General features: G+C 42.9%; 1 protein-coding gene across 1 annotated transcript; it reads right to left on the minus strand.

Moving 5' to 3' along the window:
• Positions 1–6040: 6040 nt before the first annotated feature.
• LOC100973842 (large ribosomal subunit protein eL8-like) lies at positions 6041–8245 on the minus strand. The gene has a single exon (XM_034931758.3). The coding sequence runs from the start codon at positions 7355–7357 to the stop codon at positions 6599–6601; it is 759 nt and encodes a 252-aa protein (XP_034787649.1). The 5' UTR covers positions 7358–8245; the 3' UTR covers positions 6041–6598.
• Positions 8246–22239: the final 13994 nt, after the last annotated feature.

A 22239-nucleotide genomic window follows, 5' to 3' on the forward strand; every position in this document is an offset into this window, starting at 1 on the left:
GAAGGGAGAATAGGGAGTTATTGTTTAATGGGTGCAGAATTTCAATTTTTAAAAATTCTAGAGATGGTTAGTGGTGATAGTTGCACAACAATTTTTTTTGTTTGTTTGTTTTTGAGACAGAGTCTGGCCCTGTCGCCCAGGCTGGAGTGCAGTGGCGTGATCTCGGCTCACTACAAGCTCCGCCTCCAGGGTTCACGTCATTCTCCTGCCTCAGCCTCCCGAGTAGCTGGGACTACAGGCGCCCACGACAACGCCCGGCTGATTTTTTGTATTTTTAGTAGAGACGGGGTTTCACCGTGTTAGCCAGGATCGTCTCGGTCTCCTGACCTCGTGATCCACCCACCTCAGCCTCCCAAACAATGTTAATATACTTAATGCCACTAAATTGTATACTTAAAAATGGTTAAAACGATACATTTTATGCCATGTGTATTTTATCACAATTTAAAAGATCATTCATCAGGATCAAACAATAGTCTTCAGTTTTGCTCCATGCTTTCAGATAAGAATTTAGGGAACTGATTTTGTCATTATGTTCTAAGTTATACATTTGGAAGAAGTGACCCTATGCTGGGTTGTTTGAATTCCTCATACCCCTCATAATAATCTATGGAAGATGGTATGTGTTCTCCTAGAATCTCGGCCTCAATTGGACACTTAATTTTATTTGACTAGAAGCAAGAACTTAACTCTTTTTTATTTACTTTTAATTTTTTCGCTGCTCTGAAGGTACATCAGGGAACTTAACTCTTTTGTAACTAGATGCAAAAGGCTACTAGATTCCCACTCTGGAATATGAATGAGAATTTCACTGTCCTATTTTCATGGTGTCATGATTGCCAAACACCTTTTCTTCCCTTGGAGTTTTAGCCCTCAGTCCATTCTTTTTTACCACTTTCTATGTCATTTGAGATTCTGGGATACAAAATAAACAAACAAACAAACAAAAACCCCAGCCAATTCTGAATAACTGAAGCAAAGTATATTTATGAATTGGAGGAATAATCTATTTTGAATATGCTTTCCAAACAGATGGGCTTGTAAATAGAAGTGACCAAAAGAGCTATAGAGGATAAAGAAGAAGGAAAGAGGAAATGTAGCAAATGTCCTCTGCTCATCAGCTACACTGGCTGTGCTGAAAGGCTTCTTTTTTTTTTTTTTTTTTTTTTTTTTGAGACAGATTCTCACTCTGTCCCCTAGGCCGGAGTGCAGCGGCATGATCTTGGCTCACTGCAACTTCCGCCTTCCGGGTTTAAGCAGTTGAAGTGATTCTTGTGCCTCAGTCTCTGGAGTAGCTGAGATTACAGGCACGCACCACCACGCCCGGCCAATTTTTGTATTTTCAGTACAGACAGGGTTTCACTATGTTGGCCAGGCTGGTCTTGAACTCCTTACCTCAGGTGATCCACTCACCTCAGCTTCCCCAAGAGCTGGGATTATAGGCATGAGCCACTGCACCTGGCCATGTGCTGAAAGGCTTCTGACTTATCCTAGTGTTCTTGCAATATTAGCTCAATTTTCAAAGATTCAGAAAAAAAAAATCTGATTGATCAAACTGAGGTCACGTGTCCAGCATCCTGGTTCTACCATAATCTATGTGCTACTTCAGTAATTGTTGACAGAAAATCGACAAAAAATTATATATATTTATCAGGTGTAACATGATATTTGGAATAAGTATACATTCTTTCCATAGGAGATTTTAAAAAAGAAATACGTATATATTGTGGAATGGCTGAATTGAGCTAATTAACATTTATATTACCTCATGCACACATAAACAGAAAAGAAAAAAAAAGCAGATATATTTCCAACAGGCATCCAATAGCCTTTATGCCATTGTGTGTTGTAACTCTCTGAGAGATGGAAATGGTATCTGGCATTTCCCACACTTCTGAAGCAGGGTCCCACAGAGAATAGTTTGGAAAAACCAAAGTGAGGAGGTAACTGGACTTTTCCTTCCACATCTAGATTATCTCCCTACACGGAGTAAGCAGTTCTATCCAGCATGCACTTGTGGAACTACCAGGAACTACCCATTTCTACGGGCAAAGGATGCTTCTCAGGGACCTCTGGTTTTTGCAGCTCTCCCACCTGGCATTCCATAAAGGTGGTTCCCACACCCTTGCTGAGGCCAGCATTCATCCTGGGCCACCTGTCCTGTCTCACCTCATACCAAATTATTCACTGATTCTGATATACTGGCCTCCAACCTTGCACAGATCTTTACTTAGCCTCATCTCACCCCTTATAACTGAAGCTGGAAATTGTACTTCTCACTTCCTCTGAGGTACATTGAATAACTAGTCCCAACTCTTTAACCCGCTCTGCTTTCATATTCTTGAAAGAGCCTCATTGTTGGGAGTCAAAAATCTCCAGCTCTGAGGATTTATTTATTTACTCTTTTATTTCTGTTCTTTTTTTCTCAGTGTGTTTTGAAGCTTAAAATTTTTTTTAATTTTTTTCATAGAACAGCCAAATCCAATTTTTTAATTTTAATTAAAAAAAATTTTTTTTCATAGAACATGAAGCTTTGTTATTATGTATATACACATTTAGGATTCTCATGTTATCTTGATTAATTAACCCTTTTGTCATTATGAAATGTTCCTCTTTATCTATGGTAATATCCTTACCTTAAGATGTCTTTGATAATATTAATAGTATAGGCATGCCAGTTTTTTTTTTTATAATTAGTGGTTTTAGGGTAGAGCTTATCCATTTTGTTTTCAACTCGTATCTTCTGTAAATAACAGTAATGTTTTGCTCTTTTATACAGTTTCCCAATTTATTCCTTTTATTTAATTTGTTTTTCACTTAATGTAATTTTTATGTGGTTGGGTTTAAGAATACAATCTTGCTATTGGTTTATTTGTGCTATTTGTTCTTTGTATTGTCTCTCTTGGTTTCTTTTGGGTCAATAGGGCATTATTTTTTTAGTACCACATTTCATTTCATCTCCTTTATTGGTATTTTATCTACAGCTCTTTCTACTATGTTTGTAGTAGTTTCTCTGAAGATTACAATATGTAAACTTAATTTATCATGTCTACTTTTTCTTTTTTTTCTTTCTTTCCTCTTTTGAGACAGAGCCTCACTCTGTTGCCCAGGCTGGAGCGCAATGGTATGTGTGATCAGGGCTCACTGCAACCTCCACCTCCTGGGTTCAAGTGATTCTCGTGCCTCAGCCTCCCAAGTAGCTGGGACTACAGTTGTACACCACCACACCCAGCTAATTTTTGTATTTTAAGTAGAGGTGGGGTTTCCCCATGTTAGCCAGGTTTGTCTTGAACTCCTGGCCTCAAGTGATCTGTCTGACTAGACCTCCCAAAGTGCTGGGATTACGGGTGTGAGCCACTGTGACTGGCATAGCAAGTCTACTTTGTATTAGTATTATACCATTTCAATTATAATGTTAGAATCTTAAGACAGGATACTCCCACTTACCCTCTCTCATTCTTTTCCTTCAAATAATGAATAATTTCATGTTGGAATTATTCAAATAATTTTCTCCCCCCACCTCCTTGTCTAATCCTTTCCTTCTGGGGCTCTGATTATAGGTATATTAGATGGCTTTACAGTGTCCCACAAGTCATTGAGATTCTGTTCAATTTTCTTTTCTTATTTTTTTGGCAGAGTCTCGATCTATCGGCCAGGCTGGAGTGGAGTGCAGTGGCGTGATCTCGGCTCACTGCAACCTCCATCTCCCGGGCTCAAACAATTCTCCTGCCTCAGCTTCCTGAGTAGCTGGGATTATAGGTGTGTGCCACCACGCCCAGCTAATTGTTGTATTTTTAGTAGAGATGGGGTTTCACCATGTTAGCCAGGCTGGTCTCAAACTCCTGACCTCAGGTGATCCACCCGCCTCAGCCTCCCAAAGTGCTGGGATTACAGGTGTGAGCCACCGTGCCCGGCCTCTGTTCAATTTTCTTGATCTCTATTCTTTGTTCTTCAGTTTAGATAATTTTTGTTGACTGCCTTCAAGTTCATTCTTTCTTCTGCAGGTCTAATCTACTTTTAAGCTCTTTCAATACATTTTTGATTTCAGATATTGTATATGTTTATTTTAGGATGTGGTTCCTTTTTTTAGTTTCCATATCTCTCCTTAGTTTCCATATCTCTCCTGAAATTCCTGTCTTCTTCTTTTTTATATTTATCTTTTCCCATACATTCTTTAATATATTTATAATACTTTAAAATTCTTGTGGGCCAATTTCAACACTTGTGTCATTTGTTGGTCTGCTTCTAGTGACAATCTCCCTCTATATTGTAGGTCACATTTTTCTGCTTTTTATCATCGCTAGCAAGTTTTTATTGCCTTCTAAATATGTGGTTGATACATTTTAGAGACTTTGAATTCTTCCATCTTCCGCTTAAGAATTTTTTTTGTTCTTGGAGGAAGTTTAATCACAAGCACATCATTTTGATCCTGCGGAAACTTGATTTTAGACTTTTCAGGGCAGGTCTATTTCAATTTTGCCTTTAGTCCTCAGGCATAGTCCTTAGTCCTGGAAGTAGCTGTTACTCTTAGGTGTGTCCTTTCTGGGGTTTTAATGGAAAGCCAAAGTGTTTACCAAGCTTTTCCTTTTTAAAAAGTAATTAAGTTTTTTGGCCAGGCACAGTGGCTCATGCCTATAATCCCAGCCCTTTGGGAAGCTGAGGTGGGTGGATTGCTTGGAGCCAGGAGTTCGAGACCAGCCTGGGCAACATGATGAAACCTCATCTCTACAAAAAAATATATAAAAATTAGCTGGGCGTGGCCAGGTGTGGTGACTCACGCCTGTAATCCCAGCATTTTGGGAGGCCGAGGCGGATGGATCATGAGGTCAGGAGTTCAAGACCAGCCTGGCCCATATATAGTGAAACACTGTTTCTACTAAAAATACAAAAATTAGCTGGGCATGGTGGGGCACACCTGTAGTTCCAGCTGCTTGGGAGACTGAGGCAGAAAAATCACTTGAACCCGGGAGGCAAAGGTTGCAGTGAGCCGAGATCATGCCACTGCACTCCAGCCTGGGCAACAGAGCAAGACTCTGTCTCAAAAAAAAAAAAAAAAATAGCTGGGCGTGGTAGTACACACCTATAGTCCCAGCTACTTGTGAGGCTGAGGCAGGAGGATCACTTGAGCCTGGGAGGTGGAGGTTGCAGTGAGCTATGATCACACCTCTGCACTCTAGGCTGGGTAACAGAGCAAGACACTGTCTCAAAATAAATAAATATTTAAAATTGACAAAAATTATATGTATTTATCATGTATAACATGATATTTGGAATATGTACAGATCCTTCTGTAGGAGATGAAAGAAAATAAAAGAAATATGTATACATTGTAAAATGGCTAAATTGAGCTAATAAACTTTTATATTACCGCATATACTTATCATCTTTTTTTGGTGAGAACACCTAGAATCTATTCTCTTAGTGATTTTCAAGAATATAATACTGTACTTTGTGACTAACTATAGTCTCCACATTGTAAATAGATCTCTTGAACTGCTTCCACCTGTCTAACTGAAACTTTGCCTCCTTTGATAACCATGTTCCTTACCCCCACGTCCACCTCCCAAGATCATCTAATGTGAATTGATCATTCAATAAATGTTGTTAAACACTTAAAGAGCTGATTCTGATCTATTTTTATAAGAGATATCACTTTTGCCAAAATCTCGGATATTAACTTAGAGCAAAGATTTAATAGTTTTTAAAAATCAGCCATAACAAAATAACAAAAACAATAATATAAACAAAACCAAACCTACCAATCAAGAAATTATAGAGTCTATTTTCATAATTTCATAGACTGCCCAAGCATTTCAGCAAAACAAAGCCACACCGAAAAATATTGACAAGTTTGTATGCATAAAACTGTAAATCTTGTTTATGGGAAAAAATGCAATAAGCAGAGTTAAAATTTAAATGACAAGCCAGGAAAAAATATTTGTGATTGTGTATGACAAACAAGAAGTTAATATTACTTGATGGGATCTGAGCTCTGCACTGTTTCTCTAGCACTGGGCAGCTGTTGAAACCTCTTGTCAGTGCTTGCTTTCCTCTGGATTCCTTGGAGTCTTGCCCTGTACTGGTGCAGCTTAGGAGTCAGCCAAGAATTCGAGAGGAGTTATATACAGATTTGGGGGTTCTCCCTCTGTTGGTCTCTTCTTTCTGGAATTCCTCCCCCCCCCTCCTCAATTTCAGCTGCTCTGGAAGCCCTGATTCTGGCCTGATTCTTCATCCCAGCCTGTTGGCCTCTTTCTGCTGGAGTTGTATCCACACCTCACCTCACTCCCACCTACACCACTCCAGATCCCCAGCACCGCAGAGTCTGGGGGGTAACCTCAGTTACTGATCAAAATCAGTTCTTTAAATGTTTAACATTTATTGAATAATCAATCCTTTATTCACAGTTTAAAAGTGTAGCTCTGTCATATTTAGGTGACTAGATGTGCTGATTTGTTTCTGATGTCTGTTCGTTCTGTTCCCTTAATCTGTTTATTTATCCTTCTGCTAGTCTCACAATGTTTTATTACAGTAATTTTCTTGAAGGAAAATTTGTATTATTTTAATTATTTTTATGTACAGAAAACTCAACAGTGTATATTTAACCCAGTTTAATGGCAAATTCTTTAGCCTTTGCCTTTTTGAGCTTGGCGATGCGAACCACAGACTTGGGACCCAGGACATTGCCGCCCCAGTGACGGCGGATCTCATCGTATCTGTCGTTGTATTTGGTCCTGATAGTTTCCACCAGCTTAGCCAAAGCGCCTTTGCCTTCCGAGTTAACCTGTGTGAAGGCGACAGTGGTGCAGGTCTTCCTGTGGACTAGATGGCCCAGTCTTGCCTTCCCCTTGATAATGGAGTAAGGGACCCCTATTTTACGACACAGGGCAGGCAAGAAGACAACCAGCTCAATGGGATCCAGGGCTTTCTTGTTCTCCACCAAGGTGGTGACGGTATTAACTCCTGCTTGAAGGACAGATGGTTTCTTAGTGGGGACGTCCCCTTTGCCAGCAGCTTTCTTCTCGGCCAGGGCCAACAGCCTCTGCTTCTTCTCTTGCTTTGTCTCTGGTCTGTACTTGTGAGTAGATGTTTGGTGGTCCAGGGCCTGGGTGAACTGGTTAATCGCAGAAGGCACTTTCAGCTGCTTACAGAGGATGGCTCTCTGCCTCTGCAACCTGATGTAGCGGGGCCATTTCACAAAGCGGGTGAGGTCTCTTTTGGGCTGGATGTCCTGTCCAATGACAAAATTCTTAGGCCTGTTCTCAAACGGGGGATTCACCACTTTCTTGGCCTCCTGCTTCTTCACGACCGCAGGGGCCGGAGCCACCTTCTTCCCTTTGGCCTTCTTTCCTTTCGGCATCTTGGGCGGCAGGAGGAGAGACTATTACAATAATTTTATGGTACTTATTTATTTGTGTCTGGCAAGACACGGGCCTCTGCTTGTTCTTTTTTTTTTTTTTTTCTTTTTTCCTAAAATTTCTCCAGGGTTTGCATGTATTTAACCCTGAAGATCACATTTACAATTAACTTCTCAGGTTACAGACACTGTTTGTGCTTATGTTCGTACTGCATTAGATGAAAGGTTATTTTGAGAACCTGGATACAGTACGGTGCTTTGGAACTCGTGGGAGAGTACAGGGGACGGGATGGGCGCAGCGAGGTTGCAGGGGGCTTCCACTGCTGTGGTTCCGGCAGCAAAGCCTATTTAATGGGATCCACCACTTTTCTAAGGCACCTGCCCTCCTCGTTAGCCCGCGGCCGCAGACTCCAAGGCCCCGGGATAGCTGGGGTCAGAGAAATGCAGGGCTCTGGCCAGAGGGGCCCTCGGCAGCGCCCTTTGGTTCCCGTGAGGCCCAGGCAGCGGTTCCAGGCCTCCCGCTAGGGCCGCTCTCAGACTGGAGGGCGCGGAGGATACACGGAGCCGTTTGCCTGGGTTCGCGCTCGGCTGTCCTAGCTCACGGGGCGACCTCGGAAACGTCCAGCGTCTGCCCTGTCCCCCTGCGCCGCGTCTGAGCAGCCAGCCCCGGGCCAAAGGGTCGCGTTGGTTGGGGCGTGGGGCAGCTGGAGGGCTGCAGGTCCCCAGCGCCGCCTCCCGGGCAAGGGGCGGAGGCGCGGATCGCTGAAGTCAGCCCGCCCCGGGTTCCGCGCCCTGGAGCCCGAGTGCGTCCCAGGGCCCGCCGCACCCTGCGCTGGCCGGCGGCCAGTCCCCCAGCCTGCGGCTCCAAGATGCGCTTAACGCCGTCTCCCATACCCCAGAACCCTCCTTAGAAACAGGCTTACCCAGCCACCCATTCCCCATCCCACTCCCCACACCCCTGCAGGGCCAGCCTCAGGGGTGCATGGATTTATTCCGCAGGTGCAGCAGGAACAGAGGTCAAAAAGCTGACATCCTGGAAGGATGCCTTCCTATGTCACGAACACTGTTACCTAAGCCCAGCTTTCCAATAGTTTTATCATCATGGCACACAGAAACCATGATAGTCTATGTAAAACACACTACGGCTAAGCTGATGAGGCTTTGCAGAGGGCCAGGGAGCACAGACCCAGGGTCTCCAGCTACTTCCAGCCATGCTCAGCTCCAGGAGGGCTAAGGAACTCAATTTCTGAGCTCCTGAGCCCACTTGGGAAAGCTCTTGCCTGGACTCAGTGTCTCTTCACCCCACCTGATCACATGCCTCTCCGCAGTCAGGCACGTGATGCCCAGCCCCACTCCCACTCCTGGGAACCTCTATCTTTGTGTCATCAACAGGTACTGGACTGAGGAGGGAACCCTGCCCTTTCATGGACTCAGAGGTGCCCAAGGCTCACACCCAGGCCCCTGGATCCCAGCCTCTTGTGGCACTAACCAGAGGCAGGGGCAGGAAAATCCGTGACAGAGAGAAATGCAGTTCAGTTTTCTTCCCCGAGGTTGAAAACAAAATACTCAGAGATCCCCAGGCCTGGACTCTTTCTCACGGGAAAATATCACCTCTGTGCAACAAGTCTAAAGTTCAGAAACCTGAACCCAAGGAAACTGTAGTTCAGGGCTGGGCTGCTGGGCAGAGGGGTCGGAAGCTCCAATTTTGCTTTTTAATTAGTCCTGGGATTTGCGGGGGAGGGTGCTGTACTTAAAAAACCTTTATGTGTTTGGGCTCCGGGTTCTGTAAAGTCAGATAATATTTTTGTTTGGGGTCCCCTTTGCTCTAATTTGGGCTTTTCCACTCAGTGTGGTCTGAGCTGCTGCAGAGCGCGGCAGTGGCTGTGCCGAGTGGAGGAACCACGCTGCAGAGGGGAGCTGGGGGGGGTGGGAGACTCCAACCCTCAGAGCAGGGGCCAGATCCCTGACCAACCCACACCCCGAATCTCACTGCAGGCATCTTGAGAAAATAAACCTCAAAAAGGTCCAATTTTGTTGCACAATTATGTTTCTGGAGACACTTCCAGGTCATGGATTACCACAGTCAATGAAAACATCCTCACACTTTCCCCCAGTAACTAAGTGGGCTACAATATAAATAATAAAAACCCAGCCTATTGATTAGTTAGCCATTTTTAGAAGACAGAGCAAAAACCAGAAATCCTTATCAAAGACTGGTGCTGCGTTAAGCCAGCAATTCTGTTCGTTATGGCCAAACGGGGTCCCCATCTCTGTTTTCACAGCCTATGGAAAAGGGGAAATTCCAAAAAATACACGGCCTCATATTGTGTCTGTATGGAAGCAACAAACTATTTTTCCTTTGTGCTCACATCACAAAAATCAGTACAGAAGACTTCTGTGACCAAAATGTGTGGGGGTTTCTCCCCATCAATAAGCAAGCAATCAGTTCCGCAGCAGACACCAGCTGGAACCTCCAGTTTAATTCCGACACTACCCAACTGGAGATGGCATCAGATCCCACAGTCTGAGGACTCAGTCCTCAAGACAGCCCCCATTTCCGATGCCAATGGGAAGCCACCGGCTATTTTACCTCTGCTTCTGACCAACCCATGCTAAATCAGGTTCCCATACCCCTTCTTTGGATTCCATTAATTTGCTAGCACAGCTCACAGAATTCAAGGAAACACTTTGCTTACATTTACTCATTTACTATGAGGGATATTACAAGGGATACCTATGAAGAGATGCACAAGCTGAGGCTTTTGGGAAAGGAAGGTTGCGGAGCTTCCATGCCCTCCGACGCCACCCTCCAGGAACCGCCACGTGTTCAGCTCTCCGGAAGCTATCTGAACCCTGTTCTTTTGGGTTTTTTGGAAGCCATGATTGATTAAACCACTGAACATTGGTGATCAACTTAACCTTCAGCCCCTCTCTCCTCCCCAGAGGTTGGTGGTGGGGCTGAAAATCTCAATCCTCTAATCCTGCCTTGGTCTTTCTGGTGACCAGCCCCATCCTGAAGCTACGTAGGGGCTGCCAGGCACCAGTCAACTCAGTTGCATACAAATGACACTTATTACTTAAGAGATTCCAAGGATTTTAGGAGTTATGTGCCAGGAAACAGGGACAAAGACCGAATATATATTTCACAATATCACCAAATCTCAGAAACCAAACTAAGGGGGCCAAGGGAAGTTTGGGCTCCTCTGAGGTGGCCTTGGAGGGCTGTTGAGCAACTCCACCATGTTCTTTCCAGAATATAGGGGCCCCTAAGCCTCTTGGCTTCTACTTTGGGGCTTTAGCTGACAACAGGAAAAGTCCCTTTGTACATCTTCTTAATAAGATTCAACCGTGTGAGCCTTTTATTTATAATCATTGAGGTAAATAGCAGAAGAAATACTAATGGGTTGAAAGTGGAACTAGTGTCAACCTAAAATAATCAAAAGGGTCAGAATTTAGTATTTTTGCTGAGCGCCATGGCACATGCCTGTAATCCCCGCACTTTGGGAGGTCGAGGCAGGTGGACCACCTGAGCTCAGGAGTTTGAGACCAGCCTGGACAACATGGCAAAACCCTGTCTCTACCAAAAATACAAAAAATTAGCTGAGTGTGGTATGCCTGTAGTCCCAGCTACTCAGGAGGCTCAGGTGGGAGAATCACTTGAACCTGGGAGGTGGAGGCTGCAGTGAGTTGAGATTGCACCACTGCAGAGTGAGACCCCATCTCAAAAGCAAAAACAAACAAAAAAAACTAATTTTTTTTTTTGGTAGAGACGACGTCACACTATGCTGCCCAGGTTGATCCCAAACTCCTGGCTTTGAGTGATCCTCTTGCCTCAGCATTCCAAAGAACTGGGATTATAGGCATAAGCCACCATGCTTAGCCAGAGTCTAATTTAAAGAGAGTTTATTGAATCATAAAGTTTGAGGAAACACCCAGAAACACCAACTCCAAAGGAATGGAGACAGCATTCCAATGTAGGGAAGTTAAGTTTTCCTTTACAGAGACAGAGGCGTTTTTAGCAGGATTACATTTTTCATACAAGGTTGACTCATGCTTACAGCACTTTGCCTGGTAGTAGGCAGTGTTTTTTGTCAGGGAAAGGTACATTTTGCATTTTTTACAGAGGATGCAATAGTCATGTTTTCTCTCATCTCATCTAAGCAAAGCAGAACAATGAAGAAGAAATTATATAACCAGGGTCATTAAGAAGGCAGGTTTTTGTCCCTGATGTCATTTAATTCTCTCTAGTCATCATACAGAACCAGAAAAATAAGAAATTGAGTAAATCTATAATCTGAGAAACTAATCTATTATATAATCTGAGAAGCTAATCTATAATCTGAGAAGTTATAAACATATATGACTCAGGTCACAGCCACATCTCTCTCAAGGTTTAAAGTGTTTTGGGGGTTCCAACAACATTTTTGTTTCATTTTGTTTTGTTTTGAGACAGAGTCTCACTCTGTCGCCCAGGCTGGAGTGCAGTGGCGCGATCTTGGCTCACTGCAACCTCCGCCTCTCAGGTTCAAGCTATTCTCCTGCCTCAGCCTCCAGGGTAGCTGGGATCACAGGCACATGCCACTAGGCCTGGCTAATTTTTGTAATTTTGTTACAGACGGGGTTTCACCATGTTGGCCAGGCTGGTCTCGAACTCCTGGCCTCAAGTGATCAACCCACCTTGGCCTCCCAAAGTGCTGGGATTATAGGCATGAGCCAGCACTCCTGCCCCAACAGCTTTTAAATTATATTTATTTTCACGTTTTCTCCCTCCTCTTTTCACTAAGAACTTTGGAAGAGAGCATTGTAGATGAACTCAATAGTTTGGCTTCTTTTATGCTCAGGAATTTAGTCCCATGTCATTAGAAAGCCGAATTCCTAGGATGTCATAGGCCACTGGGAAGGGAGGAATGGACAAACTATGAAGCTGATGGAGTAGTAGCCAAATTTAAAGCAACATGAAGGAAGTGACTTTGTGACCTGAGTCAGGTTACATGAGTATTTCAGTTAATATCATCTTTCAAGTGGCCATTATTTTAGCCTTTCTAGTCACATTGACTCAATTGTAAAGAAATGTTATTACAGCAGTGTGGACAAAAACAGTACAAAACACAAATGATTATAATTCTCAGAACAAGGAACAGTTTTTGTCACCAAGTTTCCCAAGATCCAAACCAGCTAGTTAGCCAGTTGCTTGGAGAAGGTTTGGGATCTGAAAAGTTTGTTATTTGGATTTTCATATTAGCTATTAATTTAGTGATATTGTTTGATTTATCAGGGATAGAGACACAGTATTTAGTTTTTATGATAGCTCAGGTTCCCCTTGGGTTGTAAGAAGTTTGTCTAAAGCTATATAGCTTTGTAATACAGGTTTTTTCATGAGAATAACTTTATTTAATCAAGATATTCATGTGGCTATTATTTAGGGCATTTTGTGCATGATTGGCTAGGGTCTCTACATGTCAAATGCCACCTTCAATACCCAGTTGGGCAGAAAGATGGCAGCTAAAGGATCATACCAATGGAATACAGAACAAATCCAATGAAACTATAAATGAGGACAGTTTGTGGGGTTGAAAGGGTATGAACTATGTGAGCTCGTGCCCAGGCATAACCCAAAGAACACTGTCCTAACCATCTCAGGGGGTATCACCTTCCAGTGAAACAGTTCATTTAGGAGGCTCAGCCTTCTTCACATGTGAATCCAAGAGTCTATATCTTCTAATTCTGCAGTGTAAGGGTTAGTAAGGAGTACCTGATAAGGTCCATACCACTTTGGTTTAAGTGAGTTCTTTTAAAAATGTCATTTCCAATGGATGAAACCTCCTGGTTGAAGTCTGTGGTGCTTGAAATTGTCTGCCTGGAGCTCACTGTGAAAAGATTCATTTTCCAATTCATAATTTTTAGTTAATTACATAATAAGGCCATTGTAATGACTAAATATGCCTCCCTTTATTATTAAAGACAAACAATTTCCTAGAGATAATTCCTTAGATAATAACTAGTGTTTACCAAAAGGTGTTGACCTTAGATTAAGCAGAACCAGAGGAAGAGCTTTTGGCCAAGGAATTTTGAAAGCTTCTGTTTATTTTGCCAGTTAGGTTTTGATCATTCTGTTAGTGCATTTCACAAACAGAAATGACAAGAAATTTTTTTCTTTCCTTCCTTCCTTCCTTTCTTTCTTTCTTTTTTTTTTTTTTTTTTTTTTTTTCCTGAGACAAGAACTCACCCTGTCACCCAGGCTGGAGTTCAGTGGTGCAATCTCAGCTCACTGGAGCCTTTGACTCCTGGGTTGAAGCGATCTTCCCACCTCAGCCTCCTGAGTAGCTGGGACTATAGGCACACACCACCAAGCCTGTCTAATTTTTGTATTTTTTGCAGAGATGAGATCTCAGTATATTGCCCAGACTTGTCTCAAACTCTTGGGCTCAAACAATCCTCCCACCTCAGCCTCCCAAAGTGCTGGGATTACAGGCATGAGCCATCACACCCGGCTGGAATAATTTTTTCTAAGATAATTTTATTCACTTCTAAGGCTGCTGTTTTTCAGCATGGAAATTCTTCTACCCAGTGAGGAATTTCCATGCAAATTATTACCAGAATATGTTTGTATCCTTGTGATGGTGGCAACCGAATGAAATCTAATTTCCCTACCTGGAAAGGGCCTTAGGGAAAGGAAAATTTCCTTGGGAACTGTGTAATGGCTTCCCTAGGTTACATGTTGGACAAATGTGACAACAATCATGTACTTAGGAGCTATAGTCAAAGAAGGTTTCCAAATGTATTGTTTTGAAGCAACTGTTTTGATTAAGCAGGGCTCCAGTGAGTTAGGTCACGTCCATGGGTTAAGAATGATGACTGTATCAGCAGGAAGCATAGGCCTGTAGCTCAGCCCGTACCTTACTTCATCTTTGGAAGAGCATGTTCCCCCTTTACTCTTCCAATTTTCCTGCCCAGATTTTGGAGCTCTGGATTGAGTTAATTTTCTGTCAAATTCAGGTGCTTCTTTAAAAGTTAATATAGATTGCTTTTCCTGTTTAGATGCATTTAGAGCAGCTCTTTTTGCCACCTGATCAGCTAGCTGATTTCCTTGGCTTTCTGGTGTATCTGATTTGGAATGGCCTGGATTTGTAATTATGGCCAGTGATTTTGGTAATAATATAGCCTCTAACAATGGTGGAATGAGGCATCCAGTTTTTTTGACCAGAAGATGTTAAAAATTATCTCTGTTTCCATAGCATTCCAAAATCACGGGCTGCTCCAAAGGCATATCTACTGTCTGTATGAATATTAGCAGTTATTCCTTTTGCCAATTAGCAAGCCCTGATCAATGCAATTAATTTTGCTTGTCAAGTCAAGGTGGTTTCTGGAATGTAAGTACTTTCTATTTCTTCAAAGATACTATAACATAACCTGCATAATAAGTCCTAGATTCATCCTGTAAGTAAGAATTACTTGTAAACCAAACATCAGTATTGGTAAGGGGAGCCTTTTGCAGGTCCATCCTAGGAGAGAAAAAAGTTGATCAGTTAAGGCTATGCAATCATGGGGCATTTCATCTGAAGGTGAGGGAGGAGAGTTGTAGGATTCAGACTGTTGCTCCTAGAGATTGCAATATAAGGTGCAGAAAGAAGAACTTCATAAGAAGCCAGTCTATTGGTATTAGTACTAACAGAATAATGATGAGTGTGGTGTGATTTTCTTTTTTCACAAACCCAATGTTTTAGGAGTGGTGTGAATTTAAGATGTTTCCACAGAGAATGGAACAGACAGTGAGCAGAATTCCCATGACCATTTATTCCGTTGTTCTTTCTAACTGAGCAGTGGCATCATTGCCCTTATGCAAGGTGGCAGTCCTTTAGCCACAGGGTCCAGTTGCTGACTGTAGTATCCTATGGGTCTGTTTTGGTCTCCATGTTTTTGTGTCAGATGACCTAAAGTGTTTTTTTGATTTTCATGAACAAATGGTGAAAATGATATAATTCAATTTCCTAGAGCTGGGATATCTATAAGGCTGTTTTTTGTGATTTTTTTTTTCTTGAGACAGGGTCTTGCTCTGTTGCTCAGGCTAGAGTGCAGTGGTGCAATCACAGCTCACTGCAGCCTCGACCTCCTGGGCTCAAGCAATCCTCCCACCTCAGCCTCCCAAGTAGGTGGGACTACAGGTGTGTGCCACCACACCTGGCTAATTTTTGTATGTTTTGGAAAGACAAGGTTTCACCATGTTTTCTAGGTTGAGAACTCTTGGCCTCAGGTGATCCACTCATCTCAGTTTCCCAAAGTGTTGGGATTACAGGCATGAGTCACCACACCTGATCGTTATAAGGCTCTTTTTGATCTCTTCCAATGTTAACTGATTTTTCCTCAGTCCACTCCAGGGTGCCAGACTTGTCTTGTTTTAAAGAGTATATAAAGGTTGAATTTTTAGGGAGAAGTTTGGAACTCAATTCCTACAGTATCCTTCTGACCGAGAAATCTCTTTGGTTGTTTTTTAAGTTATGGGGGTAGGGAAAGCCAATATTTTTTTATACTGCCTGGATGGATGAAAAGACCTTCCTTTGATATTAAATGACCTAAGTATCTTATTTGTTTTTCTCTAAACTTAAATCTTTCTTTTGAGGTCTGTGTCCCTTTAAGCTCATTGTTGTAAAAAGTGCAGCCCATCTTCTATAGAGGCTTTGCCTAGCCTCTGAGCAGAGGAGTAAATCATCTACATATTGTGAAAAGTGTGTTGGGATCTCAATGTATCCCTGGAGCAGGATGTCCATGTGTATTGTCTGTTTTCTCAAGTGAAAATGAAAACAAATTGACTGTCTTTATCCACAGAAGTACTAAAGAACACACTACATAAATCTATTACAGTAAAGAACGTGCCTTTGGTAAGAATGGCATCAACACGTATGGAGGTTTAGCACTCCTGGATAATGAGGAATGACTATGTTGTTAATTGTTCTCAGATCCTATACAAACTTCTATCCTCTACCATTTAGTTTCCTTACAGGAAGGATTGGAGTATTACATGTACCTCTTTTTATATAGCCTGGAACTACAGGTTTTATTCCTATTATAGCTTCTACTTTTAAAGGGTACTGGCCAGATGTGATGGCTCATGCCTGTGATCCTAATACTTTGGGAGGCCAAGGCAGGTGGATTGCATGAGCTCAGGAGTTTGAGACCAGCCTGGGCAACATGGCAAAACCCCTTCTCTACAAAAAATACAAAAATTTAACTAGGCATGGTGTTGTGCACCTGTGGTCCCAGCTACTGAAGAAGCTGAAGTGGCAGGATTGCTTGAGCCCAGGAGGCAGAGGTTCCAGTGAGCACAGATCACATCACTGCACTCTAGCCTGGGTGACAGAGTGACACCCTGGCTCAAAAAAAGAACAGTTCACAGTTAAGTTACATAAACATCTGTTAAACTTAACAAAGTCACTCAATCCATATATGATGAATTTAAAATACTTTAAAAATAAATAAATAGAGGGTATTGCTTAAGGTTTGGAAGGTGTTTTGATGGATCTATTTGAACTTTGATTGGGGAAGCCAAGATGATTATTCCAATATCAGCAGAAGATTTTAACCACAATTGATCAGGTACTACCTTTAGCAGGTTTTGTAATTTTCATTACTCAATAATTCAGTGTCTACTATGGCAATATAGATTGCAATTAAATTAGATTTTGAAAAACTTTTTATGTCCAGTAACTCAGTTTTATCATCTAATTCTAAATACATTTTCCCTTTTTGGGAGAAAGAAGTGTATTATATAATTTTAAGTCTTTTTCTATAAGATGGATGGGAGCTGATTCAACCAAAAGGAAAACATAAGTCCCTTGTAAGTGACGTAGCTGAAAAGCTACAGGCTGAGATTTATAAACCAATACAGGAGTATTTGTGACACCCACCATTTGAATTTTTTGTTTACTCCAAGGAATGGATCTTGTAATAAGGTGAGATTTATTACAGATAATGTGGCTCCAGTGTCAACAAAATCTTGTGTTCATTCTCCATTTAAAATAATTATGTTTCCCAAAGTAGAGCCAGGGTCATAAGCACAAATTTTTAATTTAAATTTCCTGAGAAAACCAATTTCCTGGTCCTGGTGAGAATCAGGAAATTCCTGAACTATGTCTTTAAGTTTTACCTTTGACCATGATTGAGAAACTAGGGTAGGTTCTCCCCTACCAGACACTGGCTGTTTGAGAAATGGAGCTGGAACAGTAGAAGCAGAAGGAGGAGGAGGTAGATCTGGGCAAGGTACTAAAGGATAAAGAGAAGGAGGAGATAATAAAGGATAATAAAGAATAAAGAGACAGAGGAGCTGAGGGAGGAGGATAAATTTCAGCAGCTTTAATTCAGAATTTTTTAAGACAACTTTTTGTTCTCTTGTAAAGAAATAACTTTATTATAACCTCTTTAGAAGCTTCCAAGCATCATTGAAAATAACTCTCCCAATTATTTTGTTTTATCTTATAGCTGGCCTTTTCTCATTGAGCACACAATTAAATTAGTTTAGGCATTTCAAAGGTACTATATTTTGTCCATTGCAAATGTTAGGATTTTCTTGGGTCAAGTAAGACCATTTTTCCAAATATTGACAGGAGGTGGTGCCATAAGTATTGTACATAAATCCAGCTGGAGTTTCTAAAGATGGATTCTTTCTTAAAGAGGACTCAGTTTTAGATGGAAGATGGACCATAATTTGGATTTTCTTTTTAAGTGACCAAAGACTCAAAGAGAAAGATGTCTTATTTTTTAATTTTTAAATTTTATTTATATATTTATTTTGAGATGAAGTCTCTCTCTGTCACCCAGGCTGGAGTACAGTTGCACTATCTCAGCTCACTGCAACCTCCGCCTTCCAGGTTGAAACGATTCTCCTGCCTCAGCCTCCCAAGTAGCTGGGATTACAGGTGCCCACCACTATACCTTGCTAATTTTTGTATTTTTAGTAGAGGCAGGGTTTCACCACGATGGCCAGGCTAGTATCAAACTCCTCATGTTGGGCTCCTTCCCCCTCGGCATCCCAAAATGCTGGCATTACAGGCGTGAGCCACCGTGCCCAGCTGGGAAAGATGTTTTGGATCTGGTATTCTGCTTAACAGGGATTACTCCTCGAGGTGTCACCCATGAGTCACTTCTACTCTCTTATGTGTTTCAGTGAAACCCAGACATTTCTGGAGGCTTAGGGCCCTGGGATACCAACCCTTCATGTATGCCCAACAGGTTAATCAGATTTCCCTGTATGTTCTTCCTTGGGGTTTCCCTGTAGGACCCTTACACAGCAGAAGCTATGACCTCTGACAGTCCTGTGTGGCCTCAGTTACCTAAGGTGCCTTTCAGCTGGGAGGAACAGTGGCCGTTATTTAGGACTTTCTCAGGTCAAGTAAATCACATCCTCAGACAAAGCCTTTAATGAATTTTTGGTCACTCAGAAAGAAAATCTAAATGTCAATTTTAACCCAGGTCCAAAACCTGGTCAGTTTAAAACTGCACATTTAGCTTAAGCCTCAAGCATTCACTTTCTCTTTTTAAAAAGAAACTGCTTTCTATTTAACCAATTTTTTTTGAGACAGAATCTCACTCTGTCACCCAGGCTGGACAGTGGAGTACAGTGTGTCAGCTCCCTGCAATCTCCACCTACTGGGTTCATGCAATTCTCGTACCTCAGCCTCCCAAGTAGCAGGGACCACAGACATGCACCACCACGTTCAGCTAATGCTTTGTATTTTTAGTAGAGATTGGGTTTCACCATGTTGGCCAAGCTGGTCTTCAACTCCTGGCCTCAAGTGATCCAACCGCCTCAGCCTCCCAAAGTGCTGGGATTACAGGTGTGAGCCACTGCACCCAGCCCCAAATTTTGAATGGGAGAAAAGTTGCAAACTTTAGCAAGCAAAACAGACAAAATCTTAACCTCAAAAGAAAGTGAAACTACAAACTTGCAAATAACAGAATCTCTAGAGAAATAACAATAAAGTGACTACCTCAAAGCCAAAAGTTGAGCTTCAATTCTAGCTCTGTTGAGTGTGGAATTGGGTTGCTTGAATAAAGTCTGAATCTCAGCCAGAACTAAGAAGATATGAAACCTGAGAGAAGTCTTACCAGAGACCCCCGCCAGCTCTGATGAGGTCAGACGAGTAAAAGCCACTCATGCTGGTACTAAATCTCCGAATGCCAGCAAAGCAATGAGGATCGCAGGAGGCTTGTTTCAGGTCCTATCTGCAGTTGCCAAAATGTCAACTTAAAATAATCAAAAGGATCAGAGTCTAATTTAAAGAGAGTTTATTCAAATACAAAGTTTGAGGATGGCCCACTCAGGAGCATCAACTGCGAAGAGATGGAGGCAATGTTCTGAAGTAGAGAAATTAGGGTTTCATTTATAGATGCAGAGACAGAGATGTTTTTAGCAGGATTACAACATTTTTCATATGAAGTTGGCACATACTTCCAGCAATTTGATTGATGATAGGCAATGCATCCTTTTTGGAAAGGGTACATTTAGCATTTTTAATATAATGGGTGTAACAGTCATGGGTTTTCTGTCATCTGGTTTAGGCAAAGTAGGACAACAAAGGGGAAGTTAATCTATAACAAGAGTCACTGATTAAGAAGGCAGGAGGCTTTTGTCCCTGATATAATTTAATTCTCTCTAGTCATTGTACAGAACAAAAAAATAAGAAAACAAGTTAATCTATAATCTGAGAAACAGAAGTTGGAACCATATGTGACTAAGATCACATTCACATTTCTCTTAAGGTTTGAAGTGGGTTTTTTTGGGTTCCAACAGCTTTTAAATTATATTTATTTTCACACAAGAAAGCAGGAGGGATGGGACCAGAAACTGCCTTTCAGTGCTATTTCATTTTTAAAGAATGTGCTTGCATCAAGTAGATCACAAATTAAAACCACAACAAACCCAGAAACTCCCTTGTCCTGATAGGAGTTCTCATGCATCAATCTCATCATGTGGTGACTCGCCCCTGTCCCCTGCTGGGGACACAGAGTCCTTGGCGGGGGCACATGTCTCTTCACACTCGTGTGAAATCGTAGGCTTCTGGTCCTTGGGGAGAAGTTGTGAAGTTTTTGCTACCAGAACTAGGATTCTAGGAGGCTTTTAGATGACCAGGAAGAGGCTGAGACTCCTGGTGGGGACTCCTGCTGGGAAGTTTCTGGACCACAGCCCTCTTGGTATGAAGAGAGCAGAGGACAGGACCAGGCTAGAGCGTCCGCACTCTGGGGCTGGAAATGGGGCCCAGCTCTGGGCCTCCACAATCAGTGTCAAATGTAGGGGCAGCCCCAAGCATTGGAAGTCGCCCTGCACCCTGGCAGCTGCTTCTTGGTCTCTGTCTCCCATGCCGTGCTCTCTGCCCCAACCTCCTAGGAAGGCCCAGCAGCTTCCCACCAGGCCTTCAGCAAAGACTGCTCCTGTCCCTCCAGTGAAACACTGCCCCAAAAGTCACTTGCCCACTCAGGCTGTGCCATGGGGGCAGCTGCCACACTCTGGGGTTCCTTGGTCTCCCAAGGAGTCCCCACCCTCACAGAGTGTTGGTCAGCTCTTCTGGCTCTGAGGAATTGCAGTTTACCTAAGGAAATGGGAAGGCCAGAGTTGCAGCCAGGTGCCGGGGCTTAGGGGTCTGGATGGACAGGTGAGGCCTCGAGGACCAGGTAGTTCTTTCAGACTCAGGCTGGCTTGGGGGACCCAGGCAGAGTGAACAACCAGGCCTGCAGGGGGCCAGGGACTTGGTGCAGGGCAGAGCCTAGGAAGGAGCAGCTCATAAAACCCCCAGGCAGTTCCTGGGGAGAGCCAGAGGACTCTATCCCCACCGTTGCTGCCCTAATCATGGCTTTGAACACCCCTCATCTCATTGCTCATAGCTCTTAACTTTTTCTGTGCCAGAAACCCCTTTGGAGTCCTGTGCAGCCTATAGAGTCCTTTTTAGAGGTGCTCTTATTTTATTATATTTTTAAATCTTTTTATTGAGACAAGGTCTTGCTCTGTCACCCAGGCTAGGTTGCATTGGTGCATTGGCATGATCACGACTCACTGCAGCCTCAACCTCTCAGGCTTGAGCAATCCTCCCATCTCAGCCTCCCAAGTAGCTGGGACCACAGGCATGTGCCACTATACCCAGATAATTTTCTGTAGAGATGGGGTCTCACTATGTTGCCCAGGCTGGTCTCGAACTCCTGGCCTCAAGTAATCTTCTCACCTCAGCCTCTCAAAGTGCTGGAATTGCAGGCATGTGCCACTGCACCCAACCCCAGAAGTGCTCTTTTTTTTTTTGAACTAGAGTTTTGCTCTGTTGCCCAGGCTGGGGGCAATGGCGCAATCTCAGCTCACTGCAACCTCTGCCTCCCAGGTTCCAGCAATTCTCCTGCCTCAGCCTCCCTGGTAGCTGGGATTACAAGCATGCGCCACCACACCTGCCTTAATTTTTGTATTTTTAGTAGAGACAGGGTTTCACCATGTTGGCTAGGCTGGTCTTGAACTCCTGACCTCAGGTGATCTGCCCACCTTGGCCTCCCAAGGTGCTGGGATTACAAGAGTGAGCCTCCGCGCTGGGCCTAGGAGTGCTTTTAATGCGTAAGATAAAATACATAGGATTGTAAAGTAAGCCAGTGACATTAAACTGTTGTTACCAAAATATTAAACAATAAATTTGTAATCAGGTAAACTATGTGCTTCTTCATTTAATGAACCAACCACAGAATCTGGCGGCAGGTCTACGCAGGACTGTGATTTTGATGTAGTGATGAACAAAACCAATATTGCAAGTTATCTGCAGCAACTCTGCTGTCATATAGAAGGAGTGATGATTCCCAATGGTCACAAAGTCCCAGGAAGACTACTGCGGGGGTTTTGCCCTTGTTCATAATGGAGGGAAAAC

The sequence above is a fragment of the Pan paniscus genome, chromosome 8, assembly GCF_029289425.2.
Source record: "Pan paniscus chromosome 8, NHGRI_mPanPan1-v2.0_pri, whole genome shotgun sequence".
NCBI classification, from domain to species: Eukaryota; Metazoa; Chordata; class Mammalia; order Primates; family Hominidae; genus Pan; species Pan paniscus.

Coding starts and splice junctions, on each gene's coding strand:
- LOC100973842 (XM_034931758.3), bottom strand. CDS start 7,357: ATGCCGAAAGGAAAGAAGGCCAAAGGGAAGAAGGTGGCTCCGGCCCCT.